Raw genomic sequence first — 23773 nt, 5'->3', positions numbered from 1 at the left:
TATACTAAATAGTGTTATAGGTCTATACTAAACAGTGCTATAGGTCTATACTAAAAAGTGCTATAGGTCTATACTAAACAGTGCTATAGGTCTATACTAAACATTTATTTAGGTCTATACTAAAAAGTGCTATAGGTCTATCCTAAACAGTGTTATAGGTCTATATTAAAAAGTGCTACAGGTCTATACTAAACAGTGTTATAGGTCTATACTAAACAGTGTTATAGGTCTATACTAAACAGTGCTACAGGTCTATACTAAACAGTGTTATAGGTCTATACTAAACAGTGCTACAGGTCTATACTAAACAGTGTTATAGGTCTATACTAAACAGTGTTATAGGTCTATACTAAACAGTGTTATAGGTCTATACTAAACAGTGCTACAGGTCTATACTAAATAGTGTTATAGGTCTATACTAAACAGTGTTATAGGTCTATACTAAACAGTGCTACAGGTCTATACTAAACAGTGCTACAGGTCTATACTAAACAGTGTTATAGGTCTATACTAAACAGTGCTATAGGTCTATACTAAACAGTGCTATAGGTCTATACTAAACAGTGCTATAGGTCTATACTAAACAGTGCTATAGGTCTATACTAAACAGTGCTATAGGTCTATACTAAACAGTGCTATAGGTCTATACTAAACAGTGCTATAGGTCTATACTAAACAGTGCTACAGGTCTATACTAAAAAGTGTTATAGGTCTATCCTAAACAGTGTTATAGGTCTATATTAAAAAGTGCTATAGGTCTATCCTAAAAACAAGCATTACATAGAAATCTGATACCAGTATATAAATTTCAGATTTGACGTTGTTGGTAGGTTTCTGGAGTGAACGGTATATGAATGTGACTCACACTCATGTGTTGTCAAGAAATGACAGAGTCAACATTATGAAGTGCATTGTGTTTACAGGTTTGCACATACGACAAACTTGCAAATCTTGAAATAAATTATATTAGTCTATATACGTGATGAAAGATGAATTACTAAAGAAAAAAACTTAATCTGACTATCTTAGAAATTGCTGGTACATGTTTTAAAGTAATCATACAGATGTTGAATTTGGATTCATAAAATTTGGATTCATAAAATTTGGATTAATAAAACAACTTTACATTGTTTTTTCTGCAAGTCTTAAAAAAAGAATGTATTTGTCTGTATTTGTATGTCATCAATTGCCAAAAAAGGTGTAAAACTGAAGTGTGCTATTGTATGTACAGGTGACAGATAAACCTTTCACACATTCTTAGTTTGTTTTTACAATTATCAGGAGTTACAAACACAAACTTGGCTTATTTTATTTTGTTCACGTTGAAAAAAAAAAAAAGTTGTTTTATTATTACAATCCTGAATGAAGCAAATACTTATTTCTTAGCCATTTGGCCACTTTAGCAACTTGAGACATTCTAAGGGAGAATAATAAGATTCAAGTTGAAATCCGATAATTAAATAAATGAATAACAAAAACTTAAATTGGTGTGGCCTTGCTTTGGAATTAATATTCTAAAACACTGCATTGACTAGGACTGTTTTATTTCTGTAACTGTAGACCCAAATATTGGACTTGCAGACCCTTATATTTGCTATTACATATATTTCAGTGTTGTTATTTCTTTGTATACTTTTATATTTTCATTTTGTAACTTTTGTATTAAATTACTCTGGGAATTATATGTGTTTGAAACAAATAACTTTATGGAATGTATTTTCATTTTTCTGTTCTTTGAAATTCATAAAATATTTCCAATTACAATTGGACCTTTGAAAAGACCCAGGCTCTTTCCTATCAAATACCAGACAATGATATTTACTGATGATACAAACATATATCACACATACATTGTATATCCAAAAGGTTTATAGACACAATTTTTGGACACTACTATTTTCAATGGAGAAAGTAACACTATGGTCCTTTAAATTCAAATTTTCAGACAAGCTTGGGGTCTTCATGGAGAAAATCTGACAGACAAACCAAAGAAAGGAAAAAAACGAAACAACAACAACAACAACAACAACAACAACAACAACATTTTAAACACCTATAGGCATCGTAGGGTTAGTATTTTTAGGGTTAGATAGGCCTTGGCGGTTCTCCTCTCAAAGTTCTCCCATACCGCCATAATGATTACGTTGGCCCAAATCGGATATTTTGATAGGCAACTCTCTGGCACTAAGGTGTTCAGGTGGGGTAGTCGGACCCAAAAGAAAACCTTTCTAGAAAAACAACAAGACAGTCATAATACACAGATGACATGGGGTCATCAGTCACTAGGGATGTCACAGTCATAATAAACATGACGTTAGGGTTTTTACAGTCACTGTAAATTATGGCCAATGACGTGTTGTCATGCTACTTCCTGCATCCAGTGAGCTCAGAATCAGATCCGACTCAACTACAACAAACAAAAGAGCATCAACTACCTCAGACAATGTTCATCCAATGAGAGGAGCGATTTTGCTATCGGATGACCTTTAGAAGTGACGTCATTGAATAGGGCTGAACACATCCTATATGGTATCTTCATCCGCCGAAAGTAGCCCTCTTCCAAAAGTGATAAACATTGCAGGAAAGGAAGGGCCTTCATTGTATACATTACTAGACTGTTTTATTATAGAGCTCTGCCAAACTTCCAATAAATTTATTGATATTTCATGTACTGCATGTGCCATATTTGAATGTCTACATATTGCAAATCAATCCGCGGGTAAAAGGGTCACGAGCTCCGCCATAACAGAACGAGGAAGCGAGAACGATACGACACGATCGGAATTTGTATCTTTATTTCCGTTTAAAAGGCGTCCGTACCTACAGTATTTGACCACACTTTAAAAAATTATTTGAATACATTTTTAGCTTCATCATGATACTTAGAAATATTATCGTTTTGGTATTCTGTGCAAGTATTTCAGTCGTATTGGTAAGATGTGCGTCGACCACACCAAATGATGATCCCACGACCACAACAAAAACGACCGAGTCACCGGAGCCATCAGTGCGTAAGTATACACAAATTGTTTGAAAATTATGTAGTCTGTGTATGTTTCTGATCAATACTGTCCAGTGACTTTTCAAAACAAACTCCAAAAGCTGTGAAAAAGTCAGGTTTCATGTGTGATCATGTGCGTATTTACATACAGGGATCTCTATTGGGGGCGTAGACATTACTGTTCTCAGAACAAAAAAACACAATGAATCTTAGACTTTATTGTGTTAAAACCTTTGTTTCAACCAGTGATAGAGGGACTGTGTTTCAACTCTAATCTTGTTTTCTTCATTATTTAACTTCGGATGCGAAGAAATATTGCATTATTACTTCAAATTATACATAACATACAGCTAGGTGGTTATTCATAGAGAAGTATATATTTTGTTTCAATTGTCAACTGTACATAATCGATTTTAACACGTGAACCCTGTGTTCAGATGAGTTTTGTCTTAACAACAATGTCGTAAATCCAAAATTATAGTCAGTATACTGTAAATGCCCATTGTTTTGCAGATATTACCCAGCAGTAATAATGCTTTGAAAAATTATAAGTACTTGCCTGAGTACATCATTCACATGCATGGCCATGAAGTGTTGCCATACAAGTACACCATACTCCTTAGGACATGACCTTCCAAAATGGGTATTTTAAGAGATGATGTACTTTTGTGAGAGATCTCAAACATCAAAAGTTTTAAAGTTGTTTGGTTTTGACTTTCATCTTAAACATGATTTTGTAAAATACAAAGATATTACTACACTATTTGGAATGAAGGAATGTCCTTGAAATATGATATTTTGAAATACCAGTCACAGTGTACACAAGTTACACTACAGTAACGAGAATATCAAATCAGTGGTGTCTGTCAGGATGATGTCAATTGTGTGTTCACCTTTTAAGACATAGGAATTCACCCAATATCTGTGTTTGAAATGAGCATAGAAATGTCTTTTCTTGAGCATTATTCAGAATTTTGCTTGCAGTATAGTCGATGATAAATAACATTTCACGTTATTAGAGTATCAACAAACATGTTTTTAGTGAATAATATGAGAAATAATTGTTTTGTCTTGTCAAACATTTCAGCTTGTAAGGTGCTAGATGGATGTGATAAGTGTCTGAAAAATGTAACAGTAAGTACAGATTGAGTTAATGTCACATAATACACAGGATAGTCAAATGGGACAGTGATTTGATATGACTGATTGTGTGCTCCAAGCATAACAAACATTGAAATAATTTGGTGTCACAGACAACTTTGAAGTGAAATTTAGCCCAGCAAAAGTTAAATGCAAGCAAAAGTTAAATGCAAGGACAGCTGTTTAGATCACTAAGAAATCCATTATTACGTGATTACACAGATTTTCACTTAACACAGACATACAAACTGGAGAAATTGAATTGTCAGATAACAGTACATGAAGTAAGTTGTCATCGTCATCATCAGCCATTTTATGTTTTAAGGGTGTAGTAAACCTTCATTTGTCTTGATTAATTTCATTGCAAGAAGTGATCTCTCCTGTGAAATCAGTCATGTTTCAGAAATAATTGATAACTCAGTGTGGTTGATAATGATGTGATTGTCCTTCATTTATGCAGTGTTACTGGTGCGAATCAACCAAAGTGTGTGATGAGTATCCAGTTGGAGACATATTCCCTAAAAAAGAAGATTGTCCATTGTCATCAGCAAGATGGCTAGAATGTTGGTGTAAGTATCATACTATAATACTGTATGAAGATTTGCTTACAGGTGTAACTGTTAATTTGTAAAAAAGAAATGAACATGATTTAATATGTTATGAGTAGAACCAGTGTCAGAGAAAAAGATGACTGTCTACTACGAGATGAAAACATGGATACTTGTGTTCTAAGTTATTCCATGAAATAATTCTGACAAAGATTTAATTTCAATCATATTTTCTGTAATCATGTGGAACATTTTTTAAACAAAATGTGAAACAAGTGTAAATATCACGCAAGAAGACTCGTTTAATATGAAAATGTCTTTATTTCCTATAATGATGTTTTCCTGATAAAGAAATGCAAGTTGTCCTCGGCTCCCACTTGCATTCACTACATTTATTTAGTGTTACTAGTCTAAAATTCTGCTGAATGTAGGTCTCCTATTTGTATATATTGTCAGTGTGTGCAATCAGTTCATAAATTGAATGAAAGGGAAGACATGCAAGAACTGTCATCATAGCACTTTTACACATGTATATTCACAGAACCATGGTCTATTGCTTGCAACATATGCAAGAACTAATCACCATAGCACTTTTACACATGTATATTCAAAGAACTGTGATCTATTGCTTGCAATATATGCAAGAACTAATCATCACAGCACTTTTACACATGTATATTCAAAGAAATGTTTTCTATTGCTTGTAACAACATGATGTATATTAAAAAAACTGTGGTCTATTGCTTTGCAAACGACAGTTATCCCATCATCGCATTCTGAGACTTGAGAAAATCTAGAATCTATATTACATGTAAATGTAGTTTTCTATAGGCTATTGTATGTAGGCTGTCATAATATTTTATAAATCATACAAATGAACATCAGTGTAATAATACATGTACCTATATGTATACAATATGTATGTAAGAGTACCAGCATTATGAAAGTAAAAGATTCCTTCACATTGTGTATACATATAAATAGCAGTTATTCTCATGACTGCAAATGTAAGTTGTCTAGATTGTTGTCTGTCTAACTAACACCAGGGAGGGGATGATTCCCTATACCAGAGTACTCCCCTGTGTAACTTTATTTATTCTCCCAAGTGAATGAAAAACACAAAGTGGAAGGGATTTGCAAAAACAATGTAAAAACACATCTGTTGCATGTGTATTTTCCAGTATTGTTTGTAGGAAATTTGATATGCGTGTTTCTTTATTACAGTGAACTTTGAAGCTTTGTTGATATCTATGGGTGTTATAGCCGGGGTTATTCTTATTAGCTGTTCTTGTTGCTGTGTATACTGCTGCTGCTGTAAAGGGAGTAATAAGAGAAAGTAAGTCAATGTCAACATTTTTATTCTGATGTGTTTGGTTCAACACAATTTAAAACAATGTTGGTAATTTTCACATGCATCCTCACCCAACATTACAAGCTTTTCTCATTTAATACTCCCATGCAATTTCTAGTGCAAATGATAAAATAAGTCTTTTAAAATATGTCTGTACTGTGTTTGTTTGTTTGTTTGTTTGGAACATTGAATGAAAAAAGAAGACTTTATGTGAATTGTTGATGTGATATTCTGTTTACTTTCATATGTAGATATGCCAAAGAAGATGCTAAACTTGAACGTCAAAAGGAAGAAAGGAAAATGAGACAAGAAGAAAGGTAAGGAGATGGAAAGTAGAAATAGCCTAGTCTGAAAGGTTCAGTCATTGGTCTGTTTTAATATGTAAATACTTACTACTACATATTACATAGTGCTATCCTAGTCTGAAAGGTTCAGTCATTGGTCTGTTTTAATATGTAAATACTTACTACTACATATTACATAGTGCTATCCTAGTCTGAAAGGTCCTGTCATTGGTCTGTTTTAATATGTAAATACTTACTACTACATATTACATAGTGCTATCCTAGTCTGAAAGGTCCTGTCATTGGTCTGTTTTAATGTGTAAATGTAAATACTTACTACTACATATTACATAGTGCTATCCTACAAATGTACATTGAATCTCAAGATGATTCAATACCATGTTAGCATCTAGACTAGGCAGAAATGTGTACTAGACATAGTTAAGATAAGTGTACATCAATGTTGTAGAAATATTTCTCATATAGAAATGTTAGATCCTTGATGTTAGTTTTGTCGTCATTGGAAATTTAAGAGAATTCAGTAGCTAAGCTGGAGATTATGAATGCCTTGCTAAGTTGCCAACACAGAACTTCACCAATTATGAATGTAATACTTGATGACAGGTAGATTAGGCCAAAAATATATATATATATATATCTGGTTCTGGTCAGCGCGCGTGCCCTGAATACCCTCGCGTCGATCCTTTTTTTTTCCGATAATTTTTGCTTTCCCGTTCCTTATTTATTCCTGATATCACTCAGGAGAACAAGCAGCTGAAATCAACCCTACATGCCAAGACTGCTTAAATACAAAGCCTTAACTGCTTCGAAGAAAAAGGAAGTTTTTCAAGAGATAAATATGATAGAACAGAGTATGTAAAGTGTCAAAAAAAATGTGTATTTACTTATTTGCAAAAAAAAAAAAAATAAGAAAAAAAAAATTTGTGTCTTCGCACCACTTTAGAAAGTTTACCCTGACCAGAACCAGATTTTTTTTTTTTTTTGGCCATAGGGTGTACGTAAGCAGAGTTTGTGTGCTCTTAGACCATTGATATATCTTATATTCAAATTGATAAATATATTTGTTTTAGGTATTGAGTATTGACATTATTTTTTGTACAGACTAGTTACTGTATATATAACCTAATAGTTGAAGTAGACATACTAGTCAAACAATTCCTTTAATTTATGTGTTTATATTTGATTTCAGACGAGCTGAACGCAAAGCCAAAAATGATGAAATCAGAAAGAAATATGGTAAGACCATTGTTTTCATATCTGACGTTTGTTAGCTTACCATTGCAGTTTTGTCAAGCGGGTACTTGCTCCACCCAAGGTCAAAGGTCATTAGAATGAGTAAATATCATATGTTGACATAAGTGACAGCCTGGCTCTTTTATGTGAGCATTACATATTAAATGTCTGTGATGTTACACATGTTATTTGTCATTGTGCTGTCAATACCAATTTGGTATGCCACTGATATACAATTTGTGATGTGTATTTGGCGCTTGCCCTGTGCTTATAGTCTGAATGCCAATTAGTCTAGTTCCACTCCTGGTTTAGATAGAAACCATTTTGGCATCCCGACTAGATGCCAACGTAGTTTCTAACTAAACCACATTGTGAATGGAAGTGTAAATCGTAATGATACTGTATAGGAACTAGACTATGTGAATGGAGGTGTAAATGGTAACGATACTGTATAGGAACTAGACTATGTGAGTGGAGGTGTAAATGTTAACGATACTGTATAGGAACTAGACTATGTGAATGGAGGTGTAAATGGTAATGATACTGTATAGGAACTAGACTATGTGAACGGAGGTGAAAATGGTAACGATACTGTATAGGAACTAGACTATGTGAGTGGAGGTGTAAATGGTAACGATACTGTATAGGAACTAGACTATGTGAATGGAGGTGAAAATGGTAACGATACTGTATAGGAACTAGACTATGTGAGTGGAGGTGTAAATGGTAACGATACTGTATAGGAACTAGACTATGTGAGTGGAGGTGAAAATGGTAACGATACTGTATAGGAACTAGACTATGTGAGTGAAGGTGTAAATGGTAATGATACTGTATAGGAACTAGACTATGTGAATGGAAGTGTAAATCGTAATGATACTGTATAGGAACTAGACTATGTGAATGGAGGTGTAAATCGTAATGATACCGTATAGGAACTAGACTATGTGAATGGAGATGTAAATCGTAATGATACCGTATAGGAACTAGACTTAAGTACCATGGGTGATCATCTAAATTTACTTCAATACTGAGAATTTGTGTGACTAAATAATTCTGAATGTTTACTTATCAAAGATTGTTTCTCTCTCAACAGGCCTAGTCAAGGATGACAGTGGATATACTCGCTTTGAGAATTCATAAAGAGAGTGACAGCTTAGAAACACCTTTTCTTTATTCATTATAGTTTGAGAAGAGGCCTTTGTTAGAACATGTCTCATTGACTAGCTAACCATGCTTTATGTTTTATTGACATTTACATACCCCAGATGTTAATTGTTTACACAAAATACTTTATTTTGGAGGGAAAAAATGAGTCTTAGTTTTCTTTAAAGTTAAATGCTGGGGACAATGAGTATATTAGAATATGAAGTATGGATATTAAATTTATCAACACTTTAAAAGAGTTTTTTGTCAGATCACTGGAAAATGAGAAGAAAGCATCAATTATTTGAACAACTCTCAGTACTTCAAGTTTTAAAATACCTTGATCACTAATTTATCTTGTTCTTTTCCCATTTATCTGTTATGTATTGTCTTTTATTTGTGCATGGTGCAATTTGCCTTTAGCAAAATGTTCGCTACAACTTCTGAATCGGGAGAAAAATCACCTAAATTTTTGCTAATCTGACATATATTTTTGGATGAGGTTTATTTTGTAATTTTTTGAAATTTCCAGTGTAATCCTTTCTAGATATTGGAGGGATAAATAGTATTTTAAGATATGATATTTAATACTCAATGTAATGTTGACGTTTGACAAAATGCAGTCACAGCAGGTTGCTATGCTACACAAAACCCACCAACTCAGCAACACTGGTATCTGTAAAGTTGTCGTAATAGAGACTTCAAATTTTATGTATTCAGAAACTGGCAAGCATATCATAAGTATCAAATCCAGAAATTGACACATATTGTAATAATCTTTATAGTCTGAATGACTAAAGTGGAGGTGTAAATGGTGACAGTACTGTATAGGATCTTTATGTCTCGGATATGTGTTTTGTGGACCGAGTGGTATAATGAAAGGGCTTGACTTTAGGAGGGCCTGTAAGCCATACTATCGCCATCCACAAACCTATATCCAGGCAGTAAGAGTAAGACACTGGGTATATGTATAATAAAAGTATCTATAACCAGTATTGCGGTAAAGAGATGTAGACATTTTTCTCAAGAAACATAGTATGACTGTAGAGGCCTGTCACTCAGTTCTATCATTATAATTGCTATATTTTTTATAACTTGGGTTGAAAGTACCTGTACAGGTAGTTGCATATTTGTCAATTATTGGTAAATATGATGTAACTTGCCATTGAAAGCAATACCCCTTCATGCTTGTAAAGCTAAAATGTCAGCAATAGTTAGTAAGCCACAAGAAAAGTATGATATTCACTACTAGTACATGCTAAGGTTGTACAATGGGAAACACATATCACACTAGTATTGTTAAGTGATTTTGTATGAAATTTATACCTTCAGAATAGTTGCTGCAGTATGCAATCTTTTATATGATGTACAACCCCAAAAAAACATAACTGGTAAATTGAACTAACTTGTAGAACACATGTCACTTGTACATCCAACTAATGATTAGATGAACCTGATATTCTTTTCCAATGTCATTGTGTCTGTCCTTTCAATTTGATTATGATGCAAGCTATTTAAGTCACTGCTCTTGATTACAGTATGTGACAAGCATGTTATTTGGTGATCTGCTATGATTTGAATCAGGTGATCTGCTATGATTTGAATAATTTTGTGCAATGATTAGTAGCAGATGAATGTGTTTAGACTGATACTGATATTCTGTGTTATCACAGTTCAGTGAGACAGGGAAACTTACTCATAAGTCCTACACAAGGTATTCTAGATTCATGTGACATTATCTAGGCCTCACGTCATCCGTCTTTGCAGATACCATCTGGGCTGATAGGTAAGGGGGAATATAGCCACTCATCCTCTATGACATCACGCCTACTTTGAAATAGTGGCAGGTGATATAATTTACTAGTGTGGTTTCCTATATGTGTTACAATCACTACAATCATCTCCATGGAGAGGATAGCAATCGTGGAGAACATTGACAGGTATAGGATCTAGACTGATAATTTATGACATGCTGTACAGGACACACTCCTTATTTCCTAGTCTTAGTTTTGTCTGTTTCATTGCCACTTTGATCATTTAACATCAATGATCAAATCAAAATCAGGGAAGTACTGTACACTTATTTTAATGTCAAAACAATACTTGGTGCACTGTATATCTTGAAATATTGTGGTGTTCTTCAGTCAAGTGTCAGTACTGTGATAGAGAAGTGCCTATAACAACATGGTACAAGACAACGGATAAACCAGTACATTATCCACTCTTACTTTGGAAGATAGTGAATACTTGTGATAAGTAATTTGACTGATTGCAAGATATTGTGAGCAATATTTTCATCTGGTGTGTTTTTTTTGAATGTACATAGTATGAGGGGAAATTATCTTATTAATATGTTTACACACAGATCTTATATATCAGGATTTTGGATTTTCATGGAAATATGCAAAATTTGATGAAATAAAATGTAAATAAGGATTTAAACAGTTTCCTGGTTGTGTTGATTTTTAGTTGTCATATTTATTCTGTAACTAGGTGGTGGTGGGTGAATTGCTTATTTATGATTATGAATTATAACCAATACATGTGTTCTGAAAGAACAAAGAAACACAAGTACTATAAATGTATAAAAGACTTGTGGCAAACAAGGAATACCTTCCTGGCCGTCAGTCATGCTGTCACAGTAATGGTGAGAAGACAGGCAGTGTGTAAAGTGGTGCTACAGCCACATCAGGTTCTTACCCTCTAGGTTAGACTATTATGTATGTACCGATATTTATTACTTAATATTGTACGAGATTATCCTTGTACTGTGGACCTCATAGAGCTAATCATTTATTGACGTGTTACTGCGATGCCACTTGGGCCATTGCAATAACCACAGGTACTCGAATCAATGTGTAGAAAAAAAATGTATTGTATATAAATAAGACTTATTTACATACATATTTTTTTTTTAAATCATACACATTGATTCGAGTACCTGTGGCAATAACAGTCGTCAACAAATGATTAGCCCTATGTAGTCGATGAGGGCCAACAGTACAAGGATATTCTATGAGGTAGATATTGGTACATACAAAACAGATAATAGCGATGTTCCCGAGGATTGGTGAGAGAGTCTACCCCTTGGTAAATAAATGTGTGGTAACATATATTGACACAGGTGTGAATTCATTGTATAGAGGGCTCCAAGAACTTTGCCTTCAAAGAAAGTAATTTATGCCTACATATATTTGTACGACTTGTGTCACTTCTATAATAAAGTGCAACTCAGAAAGTTAGGGTTATAGACTTTTTTTTTTTTAAAGTACATTCGTCAGAGTCTCCCACTCGATCTGCTAGTGGAACATGTACATGGTGGAGTACCATCTGTATTGCTGCCAAATGTAGTCAATCGGCATTGCCACTGGTACGTCTTTCCTGATATTCCACTCTCAGATTTTTAGTGGTATCAAAGGTTAGTCTGCGAGATGCTTGGGGTTGTGTCCCTCTATCAGCCAGTACGGCCCTGAGAAGATTGGTTTGGGCTGAACGATAAGATAGATCTTACAGTCGAATCCAAAATGTACAATCTCTAGGTAAATATTTGTCTAACACAAAGGTAAAATAGCATAGTGCATAACCCAAGGCAAAACAAATGTTTGTTTCCGATAACATGACTTGAGAAAATAAGGTAGGTAAGTTGGAATTTTATTGTACTTTTAATACATTAAATTTTGTTTGAAAGTTACTTCGACTCCAAGACAAGATTTATCGTCGGTCACAATACTTCGGAGAAAGTTGAATGAGGTGTAAAAGAAGTGAATGTATAGTATAGTATAGACGAACATGTGGTATGGTCTGGTTATGCTGGTAATAGTCTACAAAGACCTGGTTTCTCTCTGGCATACGATTTTCACAAAAGTGTCCACAGATGTGGCAAAGGCATGAAGGTAGTACAGGGAAATAGAAGTAAATATTGTTATACCGTTTTGCATTAATAAAATAATGAGGGTCGATCGGAATATCGGAAACACTATTTTTTTTATTTGGCCAAAGTAATGCAAGTCGTGTGGTTCCTGTATACAGTTAACAGACAAGAAATAGACAAGTCAAAATGGGTCAACTGAGAAGACTTTTACTCGAGGATCCCCATTGTGCACAGTTAAAATGTTCTTTTGCTTAATGTGGGGATGTTTTTGTACTTTCCGATAATAGATTTTATTAAGAGTACGACGCTGGGGGCGCTGTTGTTTGAGCAGCCTCACTCCTGATGCCAATGCATTGGATCGCGTTCGCGATCGCAGTACAAACTGTGGCTGGAACGACAATTATTTCTGATCCTGGGTCGCATTCCAATCATAACGTACATAGTTTAATGTAGAAACATAAGCAAGAGCGATTGGTAATACAATATGCAAGTAATGATAGATGCGCAGCTGTTATATTCAAATTGACACATTCGTTTTTGTTTTGTAGACGCCAAAAGGCTGGCAACCCAAAAATATTAAACAAGGTAATAACCAAGGTAATATACCATAATCTGGTAATAACAGCCCATAAAACAAACAGAATATAACGATATATATATATATATATATATATATATATATATATATATATATATATATATATATATATATATCGTTATATTCTGTTTGTTTTATGGGCTGTTATTACCAGATTATGGTATATATATATATATATATATATATATATATATATATATATATATATATATATATATATATATATATATATATATATATATATATATATATATCATAATTTGGTGTTGTTCGTGAATGACGATCCATTCTCATTTACGTATTGGCACTCTTATATACCATTGGATATCACTAAGTCTTCGATAATACTTCAAAATCATGGAAATGTACGTAAAGTTATGAAGTTGCAGAACTCGCATATAGTATAGTGGAAATCATGTTTTAATAAATTAATTAGAAATACAGAGTAGTTTTTTTAATTGTACATTAACATCAAACTTGGTAAATTTCAACAGTGAGCTGTAATGACGTCACTGAAATGACCATGGTCACTTGGAAATTCACTAAAAGAAATTCGAAACGAAAATTCTAAAATATGATGGCGAACTGCATGGTGGGAGAACTTGAAGGAAGGGCGAAATTAAAGAAATGAAACGTCCATTGAACAATTTATACAAGATTACAACGGCGTAAATAACTAGGCTTTTGTGAATCTTTACTTCACATTCGTCAGATTCGCGAGCCACGTAATGTGGGATTGGGGATAATACATAAAATATACTCTTAATTTAGTAATGCCAGGTGTTCAACATTGACGGAAAATTTCCAATCATTGTAAAAATATAAGTGCAAAACAATCAACTTTCAGTCACGTGATGAAACACTGAAATTATGCAGTGTGCAAACACAAGCATCGAAATATTCGTGGCGATAGAGTGTATGAAATTATATAATATTAACGGCGGAGCAATTATTGTCAAACATTTTATTATCTGTGATGGCATGATATAGTGTATCACTAAAATTTGTTGTAACAGATGGTATAATTGTCGTAAAGTACCATAGCTGAGTACCATACCGCCAGTAGAATAGACGTCCAAATTCCGCACGTTTGTTAGGAACAGAATGACATGTACAAAACACGTGTTCTCCATTTGAATGTCTTTTGTTTCTCCATCTGTGTAAGTGACCTGTTCATCTTGGTGAAGTCACTTGAATAACGTTCCCGATAGAAGTTTGCAGTCAACCGTGAAAATCTGTCTTACCAGGCGTGTTGAAATCCAGGAGACTGGGGCGGCATGGCTACATCGATTTCGTTTATCAAATCAGTATACTTTGCACCACACATTTCCATAGCGGATCTTAAAGCCCAGTATCCAGGTGCTCCTTTAGCTTTCATCTTCGCTAGTAATCTATCTGTTTGAATTTTTTCTGTGGGTCCAGTTGCAACGTAGTGTGCTTCGTTCGCGGTTACAGCATTGAACTGCAGTAAATGATGTAACACATCCCTTGCCTTCAATCTCGCCGCTAGTTTGTGATCCAATATTAGATTCGATGCAGCTAAGTACGCCTGAAAATGTTTAGCATCCATGTTAACTTGACCGCTTTCTATCAATCCTGAAATGTTCGCCTGAAGTAGAGACAGAAATAAAAGAATGATATAGTGAAGAGAGAGAGAGAGAGAGAGAGAGAGAGAGAGAGAGAGAGAGAGAGAGAGAGAGAGAGAGAGAGAGAGAGAGAGAGAGAGAGAGAGAGAGAATTATCAACCAACCTTAATTTTCATACACATATACAGAATAATTCATGTAAATGTATCGTCTATAGTTAGGTGGCCATTACGGTGTACATGTACACGTCTTATAAGTTTAATCATATGTATTCACAGTACTCATAATAAGTACAACGGAATTGCTCTCTAAAAATAACTTTTAGTTTTTATATGATTTAAAGAGAACTGGATACCAACTTTCAGAACCTGCCATTTCTAAGTTAAAGCACACAGAGATGGAAAAAAAATTCTTTCTCCAATTAGAAAACTGAAAGTCAGCCCAGAACCACAGTCTCTGTAACCATATGTTGCCATTTTCTTTCAGTCTAGTAAACTATAGCTATGTTTCAGTTCTGGATGGGGACTCAGTCTTCTATGATCGTAATATTCTACAAGCTGAAAAATATGTGCAATTGCTCAGTGATCACGTTCTGTACATATCACTTCGGACAACACAGAGATTAATTATTAAGGCTCAACATCACATAAACGCTTGAATACAAATCGAATCGAGTTTGGAGGAATGCAACTTTCCTGTATTTTTTGCATCAAATTATACATTATTATTGAAGGAGTCTCTTCTATTTGAATAGGCGGTCCCCTTTTCGACAGTTATTTAGCGATATAGGCAAATATTGTACATTGGGAAGGAAAATCTGACGTACGTCCACATGCTGTGCACTATGTGTGTACGTGCGTGTACGTGTATTTGCTCATACACATGTGTAGTCTCGGACCATGTTCAGTGTTAGTTGTTACATTTTGCTTTGTGAAATTATAATTTTATAAAAATTAATAACATGTATTTGATGTTTGAAAATTGTGCATTTTGTTGTCGACACATGAAAGCAGTGGTTGTGGTGACCTTGTTTATAGAGGGTTACTGACGTAGGTCTATGGACTAAACTTTCTAGTCACGTGGTACATAATTCTGTCATATCAACTGTTGTTATACATTTAATAAACCCTGGGTTATAAGTTTACGAAACAGTTTATAAACAACATTTTCAAAACATTTCATCTAATTGTTCAATAATCAGCAATCCAGGGTTCTGAAACTGTATATTCCGTATACAATTACACAGATACATGATACTATCATCCTTGGGGCAAGATGATGATGGACTTCGGTAAATATCCGGTCGACTACTTTTTTTCGGATGTTGAACGATACGCGATGTCGTTCTACGATCTACTTTTGATCTAAAAACTTATCCGATGTGTGACTTCAAATGTTGCCTTCTCTAAAGAATTCTTTTCAGAATTGTAAAGGTATGACTTGGACGGATTTATCAAGACATTTTGTCGTAGCAAAGCACTTGTTGATTGATGATGACGACACGAGTAAAGCTGTTATCGCTATTAAAATAGTAGACTGTGCAGCTGTCTAGACAGGCGACTTGGTTCAATCCTTCAAAATAACTTGAAACCGCAAACAACTCCGAATCGTCGAAATACAAGTCAATACAATTATTATTAATGTAGTATAATGCCTTGGAAATACAAATATCAAACTGTTACTGTTATTTTGTTCGAATTAATCAGGGGTCACCATCCATTTAAAAGAAGAGTTCAAAATGTCAAAAAGTCAAGCTATTTTAGAATCCAAAATGGCTTCTAAAGACAATCATGTTACCTCTGTGGGAAAATTAAAATTATCGATTTCCTTGACAGTGACCTTTCAAAGTCATTTTATTATTTGGAAAGGACCAGGGACACGCTTTTATATAGTAAAGTTGATTTCCGGGGAAGTTGGTCCCTGAGGCGAATTGGGCCGTGCGTGGGATTTTCTTCGCCTTTATGAACATTCACATATATATAGAGAATAAACCATACTATTATGAGACAGTAGCCGTAAAACGGTACCATTTATAATTGAAATGACGGTTTAAAATCACACACAAAAAATCCACGTAAGAAATTCAACTTGACTCTGATATAATCTACCTGTCGAAAGCGTAATAATTTCACCTGATGTCAAATATATGGTGAAAACTTACTAACCGAATCCACCATATTCGTGTTGTCAATTTTGAACTTCGTTGGGTTACGATTCTATTTATACTGAAAACAATATCCGTGGTATCGCCATCAACCGATACAAGACATTGTTATCATCATCAATAAAATATATAATTAATGAGTCAGCCTACATATCACAAAGATTCAAAATATAAATAGTGACATCTACTGTTATCTTAAAAACAAAAACAAAATTTGAAACATACAAATAATTGAATAAATGCACACATACGAGTGTCGTATATAGCTTGGTTGTCGCAATATGCCTATCAAACAATCAAACGAGGATAACATACATAACATGGTCAATATATCAGCATTGACAGGTCTGTTATTGCCATAAAAAACTTTCCAGACAGTTATTTGAGTGATGTACTGCCTTTGTATTATCAATTCTAAAATAAATCATGTTGCACTTTCTGTTCCTGTCTGTCTGTCTCTGTCTGTCTGTCTGTCTGTCTGTCTGTCTGTCTGCCTGTCTGTCTGTCTGTCTGTCTGTCTGCCTGCCTGTCTGTCTGTCTGTCTGTCTGTCTGTCTGTCTGTCTGTCTGTCTGTCTGTTCCCCCCCCCCATGGAACTAATCACTTACGTATCTCCTGTCACAATTAAACGTTTCCTCGCTAGTACTGTACATATAGCAAGTATCTATGAATTTTTCGGTCATGTTATTAGTAATTTTGAATTCTCTTAAAATGTGAAATTAATGTTATTAAATTTTTAGGATCATATCAACCAGATTTTATCACCCTGTCATCACAATACCAACACTCTGTTTGCGGTCATAGTCCACACAGAGAAAAACAATATGCCCGGATGTATCCATAGCAACAGGGGCCAAGAGGCCAAGGGAGACTTTAGATTGAACTTTGAAGACGTGCAAAGTATTCGAAAAAACTCCCGACATACATGACATAGGGGCGCGTAAGCTTGCTTGTATGGGTGGGTACAAGTCTACCAATTTATTTACCAATTCTAAAGCCAGCATTCTTCCTTGTACCAAGCGGGCATGCAAAGTGTATGTAGACAACGCTTAGTATTCATAGCAACACTATGCAACAGTTCGTATCCGTTGCTAGAATAGATACTCGATCCAGGCAAAATTACGCGTCCCTGTTCTCCCGATGATTAACAGTAAAATAGGAATGAAAGGGAATTACAAACTTTACTCCAACATACTATAGTTTGAAGTCTTTTGGTAAATCCAGTGATAAAAAGACATGGGTTGGAAAATGGACAGAAGATAAATCATACATGTGACCAAATTATCAAAATAAACGATATTCAAACAACCCTTCTCTGGATCGCCAGTTACCCTATGCCAAGATTTTATTTTATAGGTTTGGCAAAGCGTGTGGTCCTATAGTCTAGTTCCTATACACTACAGTATCGTTACGATTTATACCTCCACTCACACAGTTGGCATCCAGACTAGTGTAGTGGTCCTAAGTATCAAAGGCATGGACAACAACAAAGATATGTATAGCATATAGAGAGTCGTCAGGAATAAACCAAATTAATGAGGAATCAGACGACATATGATAATATTCTACTTCATGTGAAAGAAAATAAACCAACAACGACTGAATCCCCTCTTGGAGACTTAATTAATCTTAAAACATGACAGATGGGTAACATGTGTTGCTAGGATACGCCATAGTCCAAATATAGACAACTCAGTTATAAACTTGAAATAAATGCAAATATACATAAATTAATATCAACAACCATCATGACTGTGAACATACGTATAAGTAAATAAAGATGTGTCAGTCATCTACAATAAATGAGTACAAACACTAGTACTGTTTTTAAACTTTGAAAGCCAGTTTTCCTGTTTTGTGTTTTGTAGTTCCTGATGAAACCTACTTTAGTGTGCAACTTGGTCCGCCATGTTTATAGTCTAGAGGTAGAATGTAACCAGTCCCTTGGCACATTTTTTAAAGTCTTGCATTTGTTATTCATTTCAAATTTTGAAAAGGAAAGTGTCCAACTTTTTAATTTTTTAATTTTTTAATTTTTACATTTTTTACTAGCCTCCCAAGGCGATCTCACTACAGGTTTGAAAATCACTCACTTAGATCATTATTTCAAATAAAAAAGAACATGTAAAAAAAGACCGGAGATTTCAGCGAATCTAGTCTAGAAGCTAGCTGATAGCATTTAGACTAACTTATGTACTGCTGGGCACTGATTTCAATGCAGGCACTTTCAAACGCGACATTGTAAATTTATGTGATGTGATTTGCGATCCATTTCACAATTACACGTAACAGCTGATGTACTGCTGCGTACATTTCACTGACAACCAACTTATCTTAGTTACTCATGAGATTTCCTTTGTTATATTGGTAGTTCAAACAATTATGCAATGCCTGCAGGCAAATTTAAGTACAGTAACTGTATATCACACATCACTTGTAATTACAATTAACAGTATACTGAGGACAAACGTGGTTGACTTTGTGACCTAACACAGTCAAGTAAAGGAACGGGAGTTGATTATCAATCTAATCTTTGTTCCTTTTAGAATTAATTCCTTTGAGTTTGTTTTCTGTTTCACTTACCTCAATGTCAATAAGTGATTTCTAAATAATAATTGCTATATTAGTGTTAATTGCCTCATTTTCATTTTGTGATTTCAAATCCACCATACCGAATTGCACGTCTGATAAAAAAGTTGCTATATATATGGTTGTCTTAACTGTATTGTTAATTTGTATTAACAGAGATTTTGTATTGTAATTTGTATTGTGATGCGAAATCACGTGGAGAAAACTACGATTGCATTGGCATCGACTACTCGACCGGTGAAGGTAGCAATATGCCTTTTTATGTAGTTCGAGTAAGTTTTTCTGCCAAGTAGTCTTTTTCCCTTTGATATAAATCGTAAAGATGATCGTCATGTACCATATAAAATACAACACGTTCTTCAACTAAGAAGTGCTATCCTTCGTAACCAATGAGTTGAATAGCCGGTGTTGACTGGAGTGATGGGTTGACGCCGTTTCAGCAAACCACACGATACTCACCCTACTAGTGAGAAGGCAGACTTGTATAAAGAAGTATCAAATCGCTACGGGCCATTATGTTATCAAACTCTAAAAAGTTCAACAACCGAGTGCTTCCCATGATGAAACATCGGAGTACGGAAATATAAACTAACCCTGCGGTAAGAATTCGGTGGAAATCAAACAATATTTCTTGAACTGAAGCCTAACATCACATGGCATCATAGTACTAAAGATGACAGTAAGAAATTAGGGTTGTCAACATTTCTTGAAAGATGTCATAAAAACGTTAGATTGAAAGATAGATAAGTGTTTAATACATAATTAGTTGGTGTTGAATGACAACTTTGGCCTCACGTGACTTAGAATGTTGTAAATATGATATGATTTTCTCAAAGCTGGGTGAAATTAAACACTTTATCGTGAAAGGCTGAGGACAAATTAACAAGTTATATTTCTGGGTTACTCCATGTGTTAGTGAAACGTTACACCCCATTAAAATACGAAATCATGAACTTTAAGCTGAGAGTGAAAGGGTCGTTCGTGAGCACTTTCAGATTTTTTTCCTTCTTTTTTTTTTAAGTAGGAGAACAAGGAACAAGAGTTCAATTTGGGTATTAAACCTGTGTGTGAAATTATATCGCTAGTAAAGCAGGGCTTCTACAATTAACTACTTGTAATCATGTAGTACAAGTCACGTCAGATAGGAGTATTGACTTTCAAAAATGGAAATTTCAACGGGACTAACTTTCATCGAACACAGCATCTCTCATAGCAGGATGTCTGAAGTTTTAGGGTGAGATTTATTGATAAAGTTATATTAACAAGGAAGTCATCGATCATAAAAAGACGGCAAAGGACATTACAAAGAAGTAAAGGTTTGTGGAAAAATCGGAATAACAGTTCAGAATACAATAGCCGACATACAGTTCCATAATGGGATGGTACACATATTGCTAGGGGCCTGTGTGATGATGGAAACCCTTGGTCGACCTCCCGCCGTTTGCCGACACTAAATTCCCATGGACAAATGTTTGGCATATGTTCATGGTACTGTTCAATTGTATAAACCAGCTGTCCATCCTTGTCAAATAACATTGAAACACTGTTGTGGCAAATACTCTTAAAATTTCAAGGATGCATTCATCCAAGTGGAGATTGATGAAACAATGGGTAAAGTGTTTTGCAGCGTCTACTGATATTATACGGTTGAATCAAAATGGGGGAAAAATCATCGTAATGTCCCTTGGTTTTGCAATAACTGACATTGTTCTTCAAATTCATTTATACATTGTACAGATATGTAAACAATTTGTTTTTAATAAGGCAGGAGATAAATTCGATGTTCAATGTCAAGTGACTCTATCTAGATAACCAAAAGTCAATGAAGTAACTTTTCAAGAAACAAAAGGAATACCAGACTTACCACAAATTACAATAATAAAATCGCTACTGATTACTGAATCGGTGAGAATCATCCACGAAGTAGATATCCAAATTATTGAGACAGCAACAAGTAAATGGTTTGTTCGTGCTTTGACAATAGCTATCGGTAACACAGCAGGCTGATACCGTATCTAATGAACTCTGGACACTTCACTTGATATCTTTATTTCCATATTTCAACGCGGGACATTCGAATCGTCAGAATCGTCTAGAAGATTCTCGATGGGCGAAACCATTTGGTCGCGGGAGTGGCCGGTTTAATAGAGCGAAACACACCAAAACAATTCAGAATATGTACAAGATAATTGGTGGCTATGACAATACAATCACATCCCATAATGCACTCATGGACATCATTTTGATTTCCAAATTATGATTTTTGTAGACGAGAAACATGTTCAGCAAGTTAACTTTGAAAACAAGCTGAAGGATTTATTTAAAGAATGTAAATTTGTCATTTTCCAACCGTAGAAAGGTCATCTCAGTCTATATCAAATTCAATACCTAGCCTTTCATCAAAGTAGTTTCTAATTACAATTTATAGGTCGTCTATTTCAATTTACTCAAAATCGATCTTTCTGCTTTCATACATGTACGTCCTAAGATCTACTCCTAGAACATCAATAGTGCTCAAATACTGTATTTGTAATCAAAGAAGTCTGGACATTACCCACCACCAGATGGCGCTGTCCAGTAAGTACGCTAACGTTAAACCACAGACAACTAGTTGCCTGTGGTTAAACCGAGGCCCGCTAAACACCAATCTGGAACATCATGCGGACCTAAATGATTTAACTCGAGCTACCATATGTCGCCCGAACTTTAAACCCTAAAATGGCGACCAATGATTATCGCAGACAAAAACAGAGTACCAACCATTTTACACTGTTTTCCGTCATTGTAAACGATAAGTTGAACCATAGGAAAGGAGCAAATGGGTGAAAGTTGGCTGTTCCAGAATTCAATAACTTCTATACTGCATAATTTAGACTGGTATGTACACATGGTTCTAAACATCTCATGCAAACCATTTCATTATAATCAAGTTTATTAACATAATAAACGAGACAGTTCAAATCATGATTTCCAACGAGTTTCAAGCTATGAAGGATATAGAAGGTAATAGAAACATAAATACCCTCTAAGAGCGAACAAATCACATAACGTAGATAGAATAAAAGAAAACACTCAATAAAATGATCGATAACTTTAAAGTAATGTTACCTAACATTGACCAAATTATACACCATCTCACAGGCATGAATTTCTAAAGGAGATATAAACGATTTACTCGGATTTTATAACTTTTTTAGATATATTTTTTGCTGCATATTGTCATGTCTATATTGTGAAATATTACTCACGATCGGCAGAACGTAAATCTGGTGACGTTTGAGTCATAAATAAATAAATAAACGATTTCATGTCGTACTTTAGTATACATCTACTAACAGGTCAAGTCTATCCTTTGTCTATTAGTAACCTCTCAAGTAAAAAACGGTAAACTTATCAATTTAATTTGGGCCACTTTTCAGAAAAAGGGGACGATATATGGAGTGCTAAATTAAAATATACAACTAAAATAGTTCTAGGAAATATAATGTCTGGAATAGTTGACAAAGAAACAACTCTTTGTATGTGTAGGAATATACACTAACTTCAGGCTGTTTGTGTTCTTATGTACTCTCTGTGATATGAAATATCCATGGATACGCTGTCAACTGTCGTCGCTTTGTTGGCTACATCATTACTGTGGCGGTATCCAACAATCCAAAGATGACTTTGTAATTTCAATTCAATCAATCAATGATTCCAGAATCATTCACTGGATATCACCCATGAGTATGTTTTCCCATTCTGTGAAATGAAAAAAAGATGTCCAATCACTTGAAAACAAGACGTGCTGTCAAAGGCCATGAACTTTCGCTATGCCAATTTATTATGCGTTTTGCATATAGTCACTTGACCTTTGAAAGGTGTGCATATTGTTATTGGTAATATTCCACTGATTCACTGACACTTGCGATGGCAAAATTACAATGTCATAGATCTAAAAAGTATGCTCTTAAACATCCATTTTTTATGTTCGTTTCAGTAAAATATTCACACAAGATGGAGTTATTCTCACAATTAATTGGACACTGACAAGCAAAGCCAATATTGTATACATAGATAATAGCCACATCAACATGTGAGGCGGGGTATTTGTTAGTAATGGGGTTTGCAAGAATGAAAGGGCGGATATTAAATCGCTCTTTCAGAAGTTGTAAAGAAGCTCACTCAACGTAGTATTTTACAAATTTCAATGAAACCATTTGCGTCATACGTGATTCAGTCACATCCCTCAGATTATGCTCC

General features: G+C 34.6%; 2 protein-coding genes across 2 annotated transcripts; one reads left to right on the top strand and one right to left on the bottom strand.

Annotated features, from left to right (window-relative positions):
* Positions 1–2721: 2721 nt before the first annotated feature.
* On the top strand, positions 2722–11166 carry LOC144433767 (pituitary tumor-transforming gene 1 protein-interacting protein-like). The gene is made up of 7 exons (XM_078122129.1): positions 2722–3011; positions 4089–4135; positions 4602–4710; positions 5914–6025; positions 6292–6357; positions 7535–7581; positions 8675–11166. Exons 1-7 carry the CDS (start codon positions 2876–2878, stop codon positions 8719–8721), a joined length of 564 nt encoding a protein of 187 aa, XP_077978255.1. The 5' UTR covers positions 2722–2875; the 3' UTR covers positions 8722–11166.
* A 2340-nt stretch (positions 11167–13506) lies between these two features.
* On the bottom strand, positions 13507–21544 carry LOC144434452 (uncharacterized). Its single transcript, XM_078122900.1, has 2 exons — positions 21396–21544; positions 13507–14802 (listed from the first exon to the last, which is right to left on the bottom strand). Exon 2 carries the CDS (start codon positions 14761–14763, stop codon positions 14434–14436), a length of 330 nt encoding a protein of 109 aa, XP_077979026.1. The 5' UTR covers positions 14764–14802; positions 21396–21544; the 3' UTR covers positions 13507–14433.
* Between the last annotated feature and the right edge of the window lie 2229 nt (positions 21545–23773).

Source organism: Glandiceps talaboti, chromosome 4 (assembly GCF_964340395.1).
Source record: "Glandiceps talaboti chromosome 4, keGlaTala1.1, whole genome shotgun sequence".
NCBI lineage: Eukaryota > Metazoa > Hemichordata > Enteropneusta > Spengelidae > Glandiceps > Glandiceps talaboti.
The sequence above is the reverse complement of the archived record's forward strand: the minus strand, read 5'-3'. Positions and strand labels throughout refer to the sequence as shown.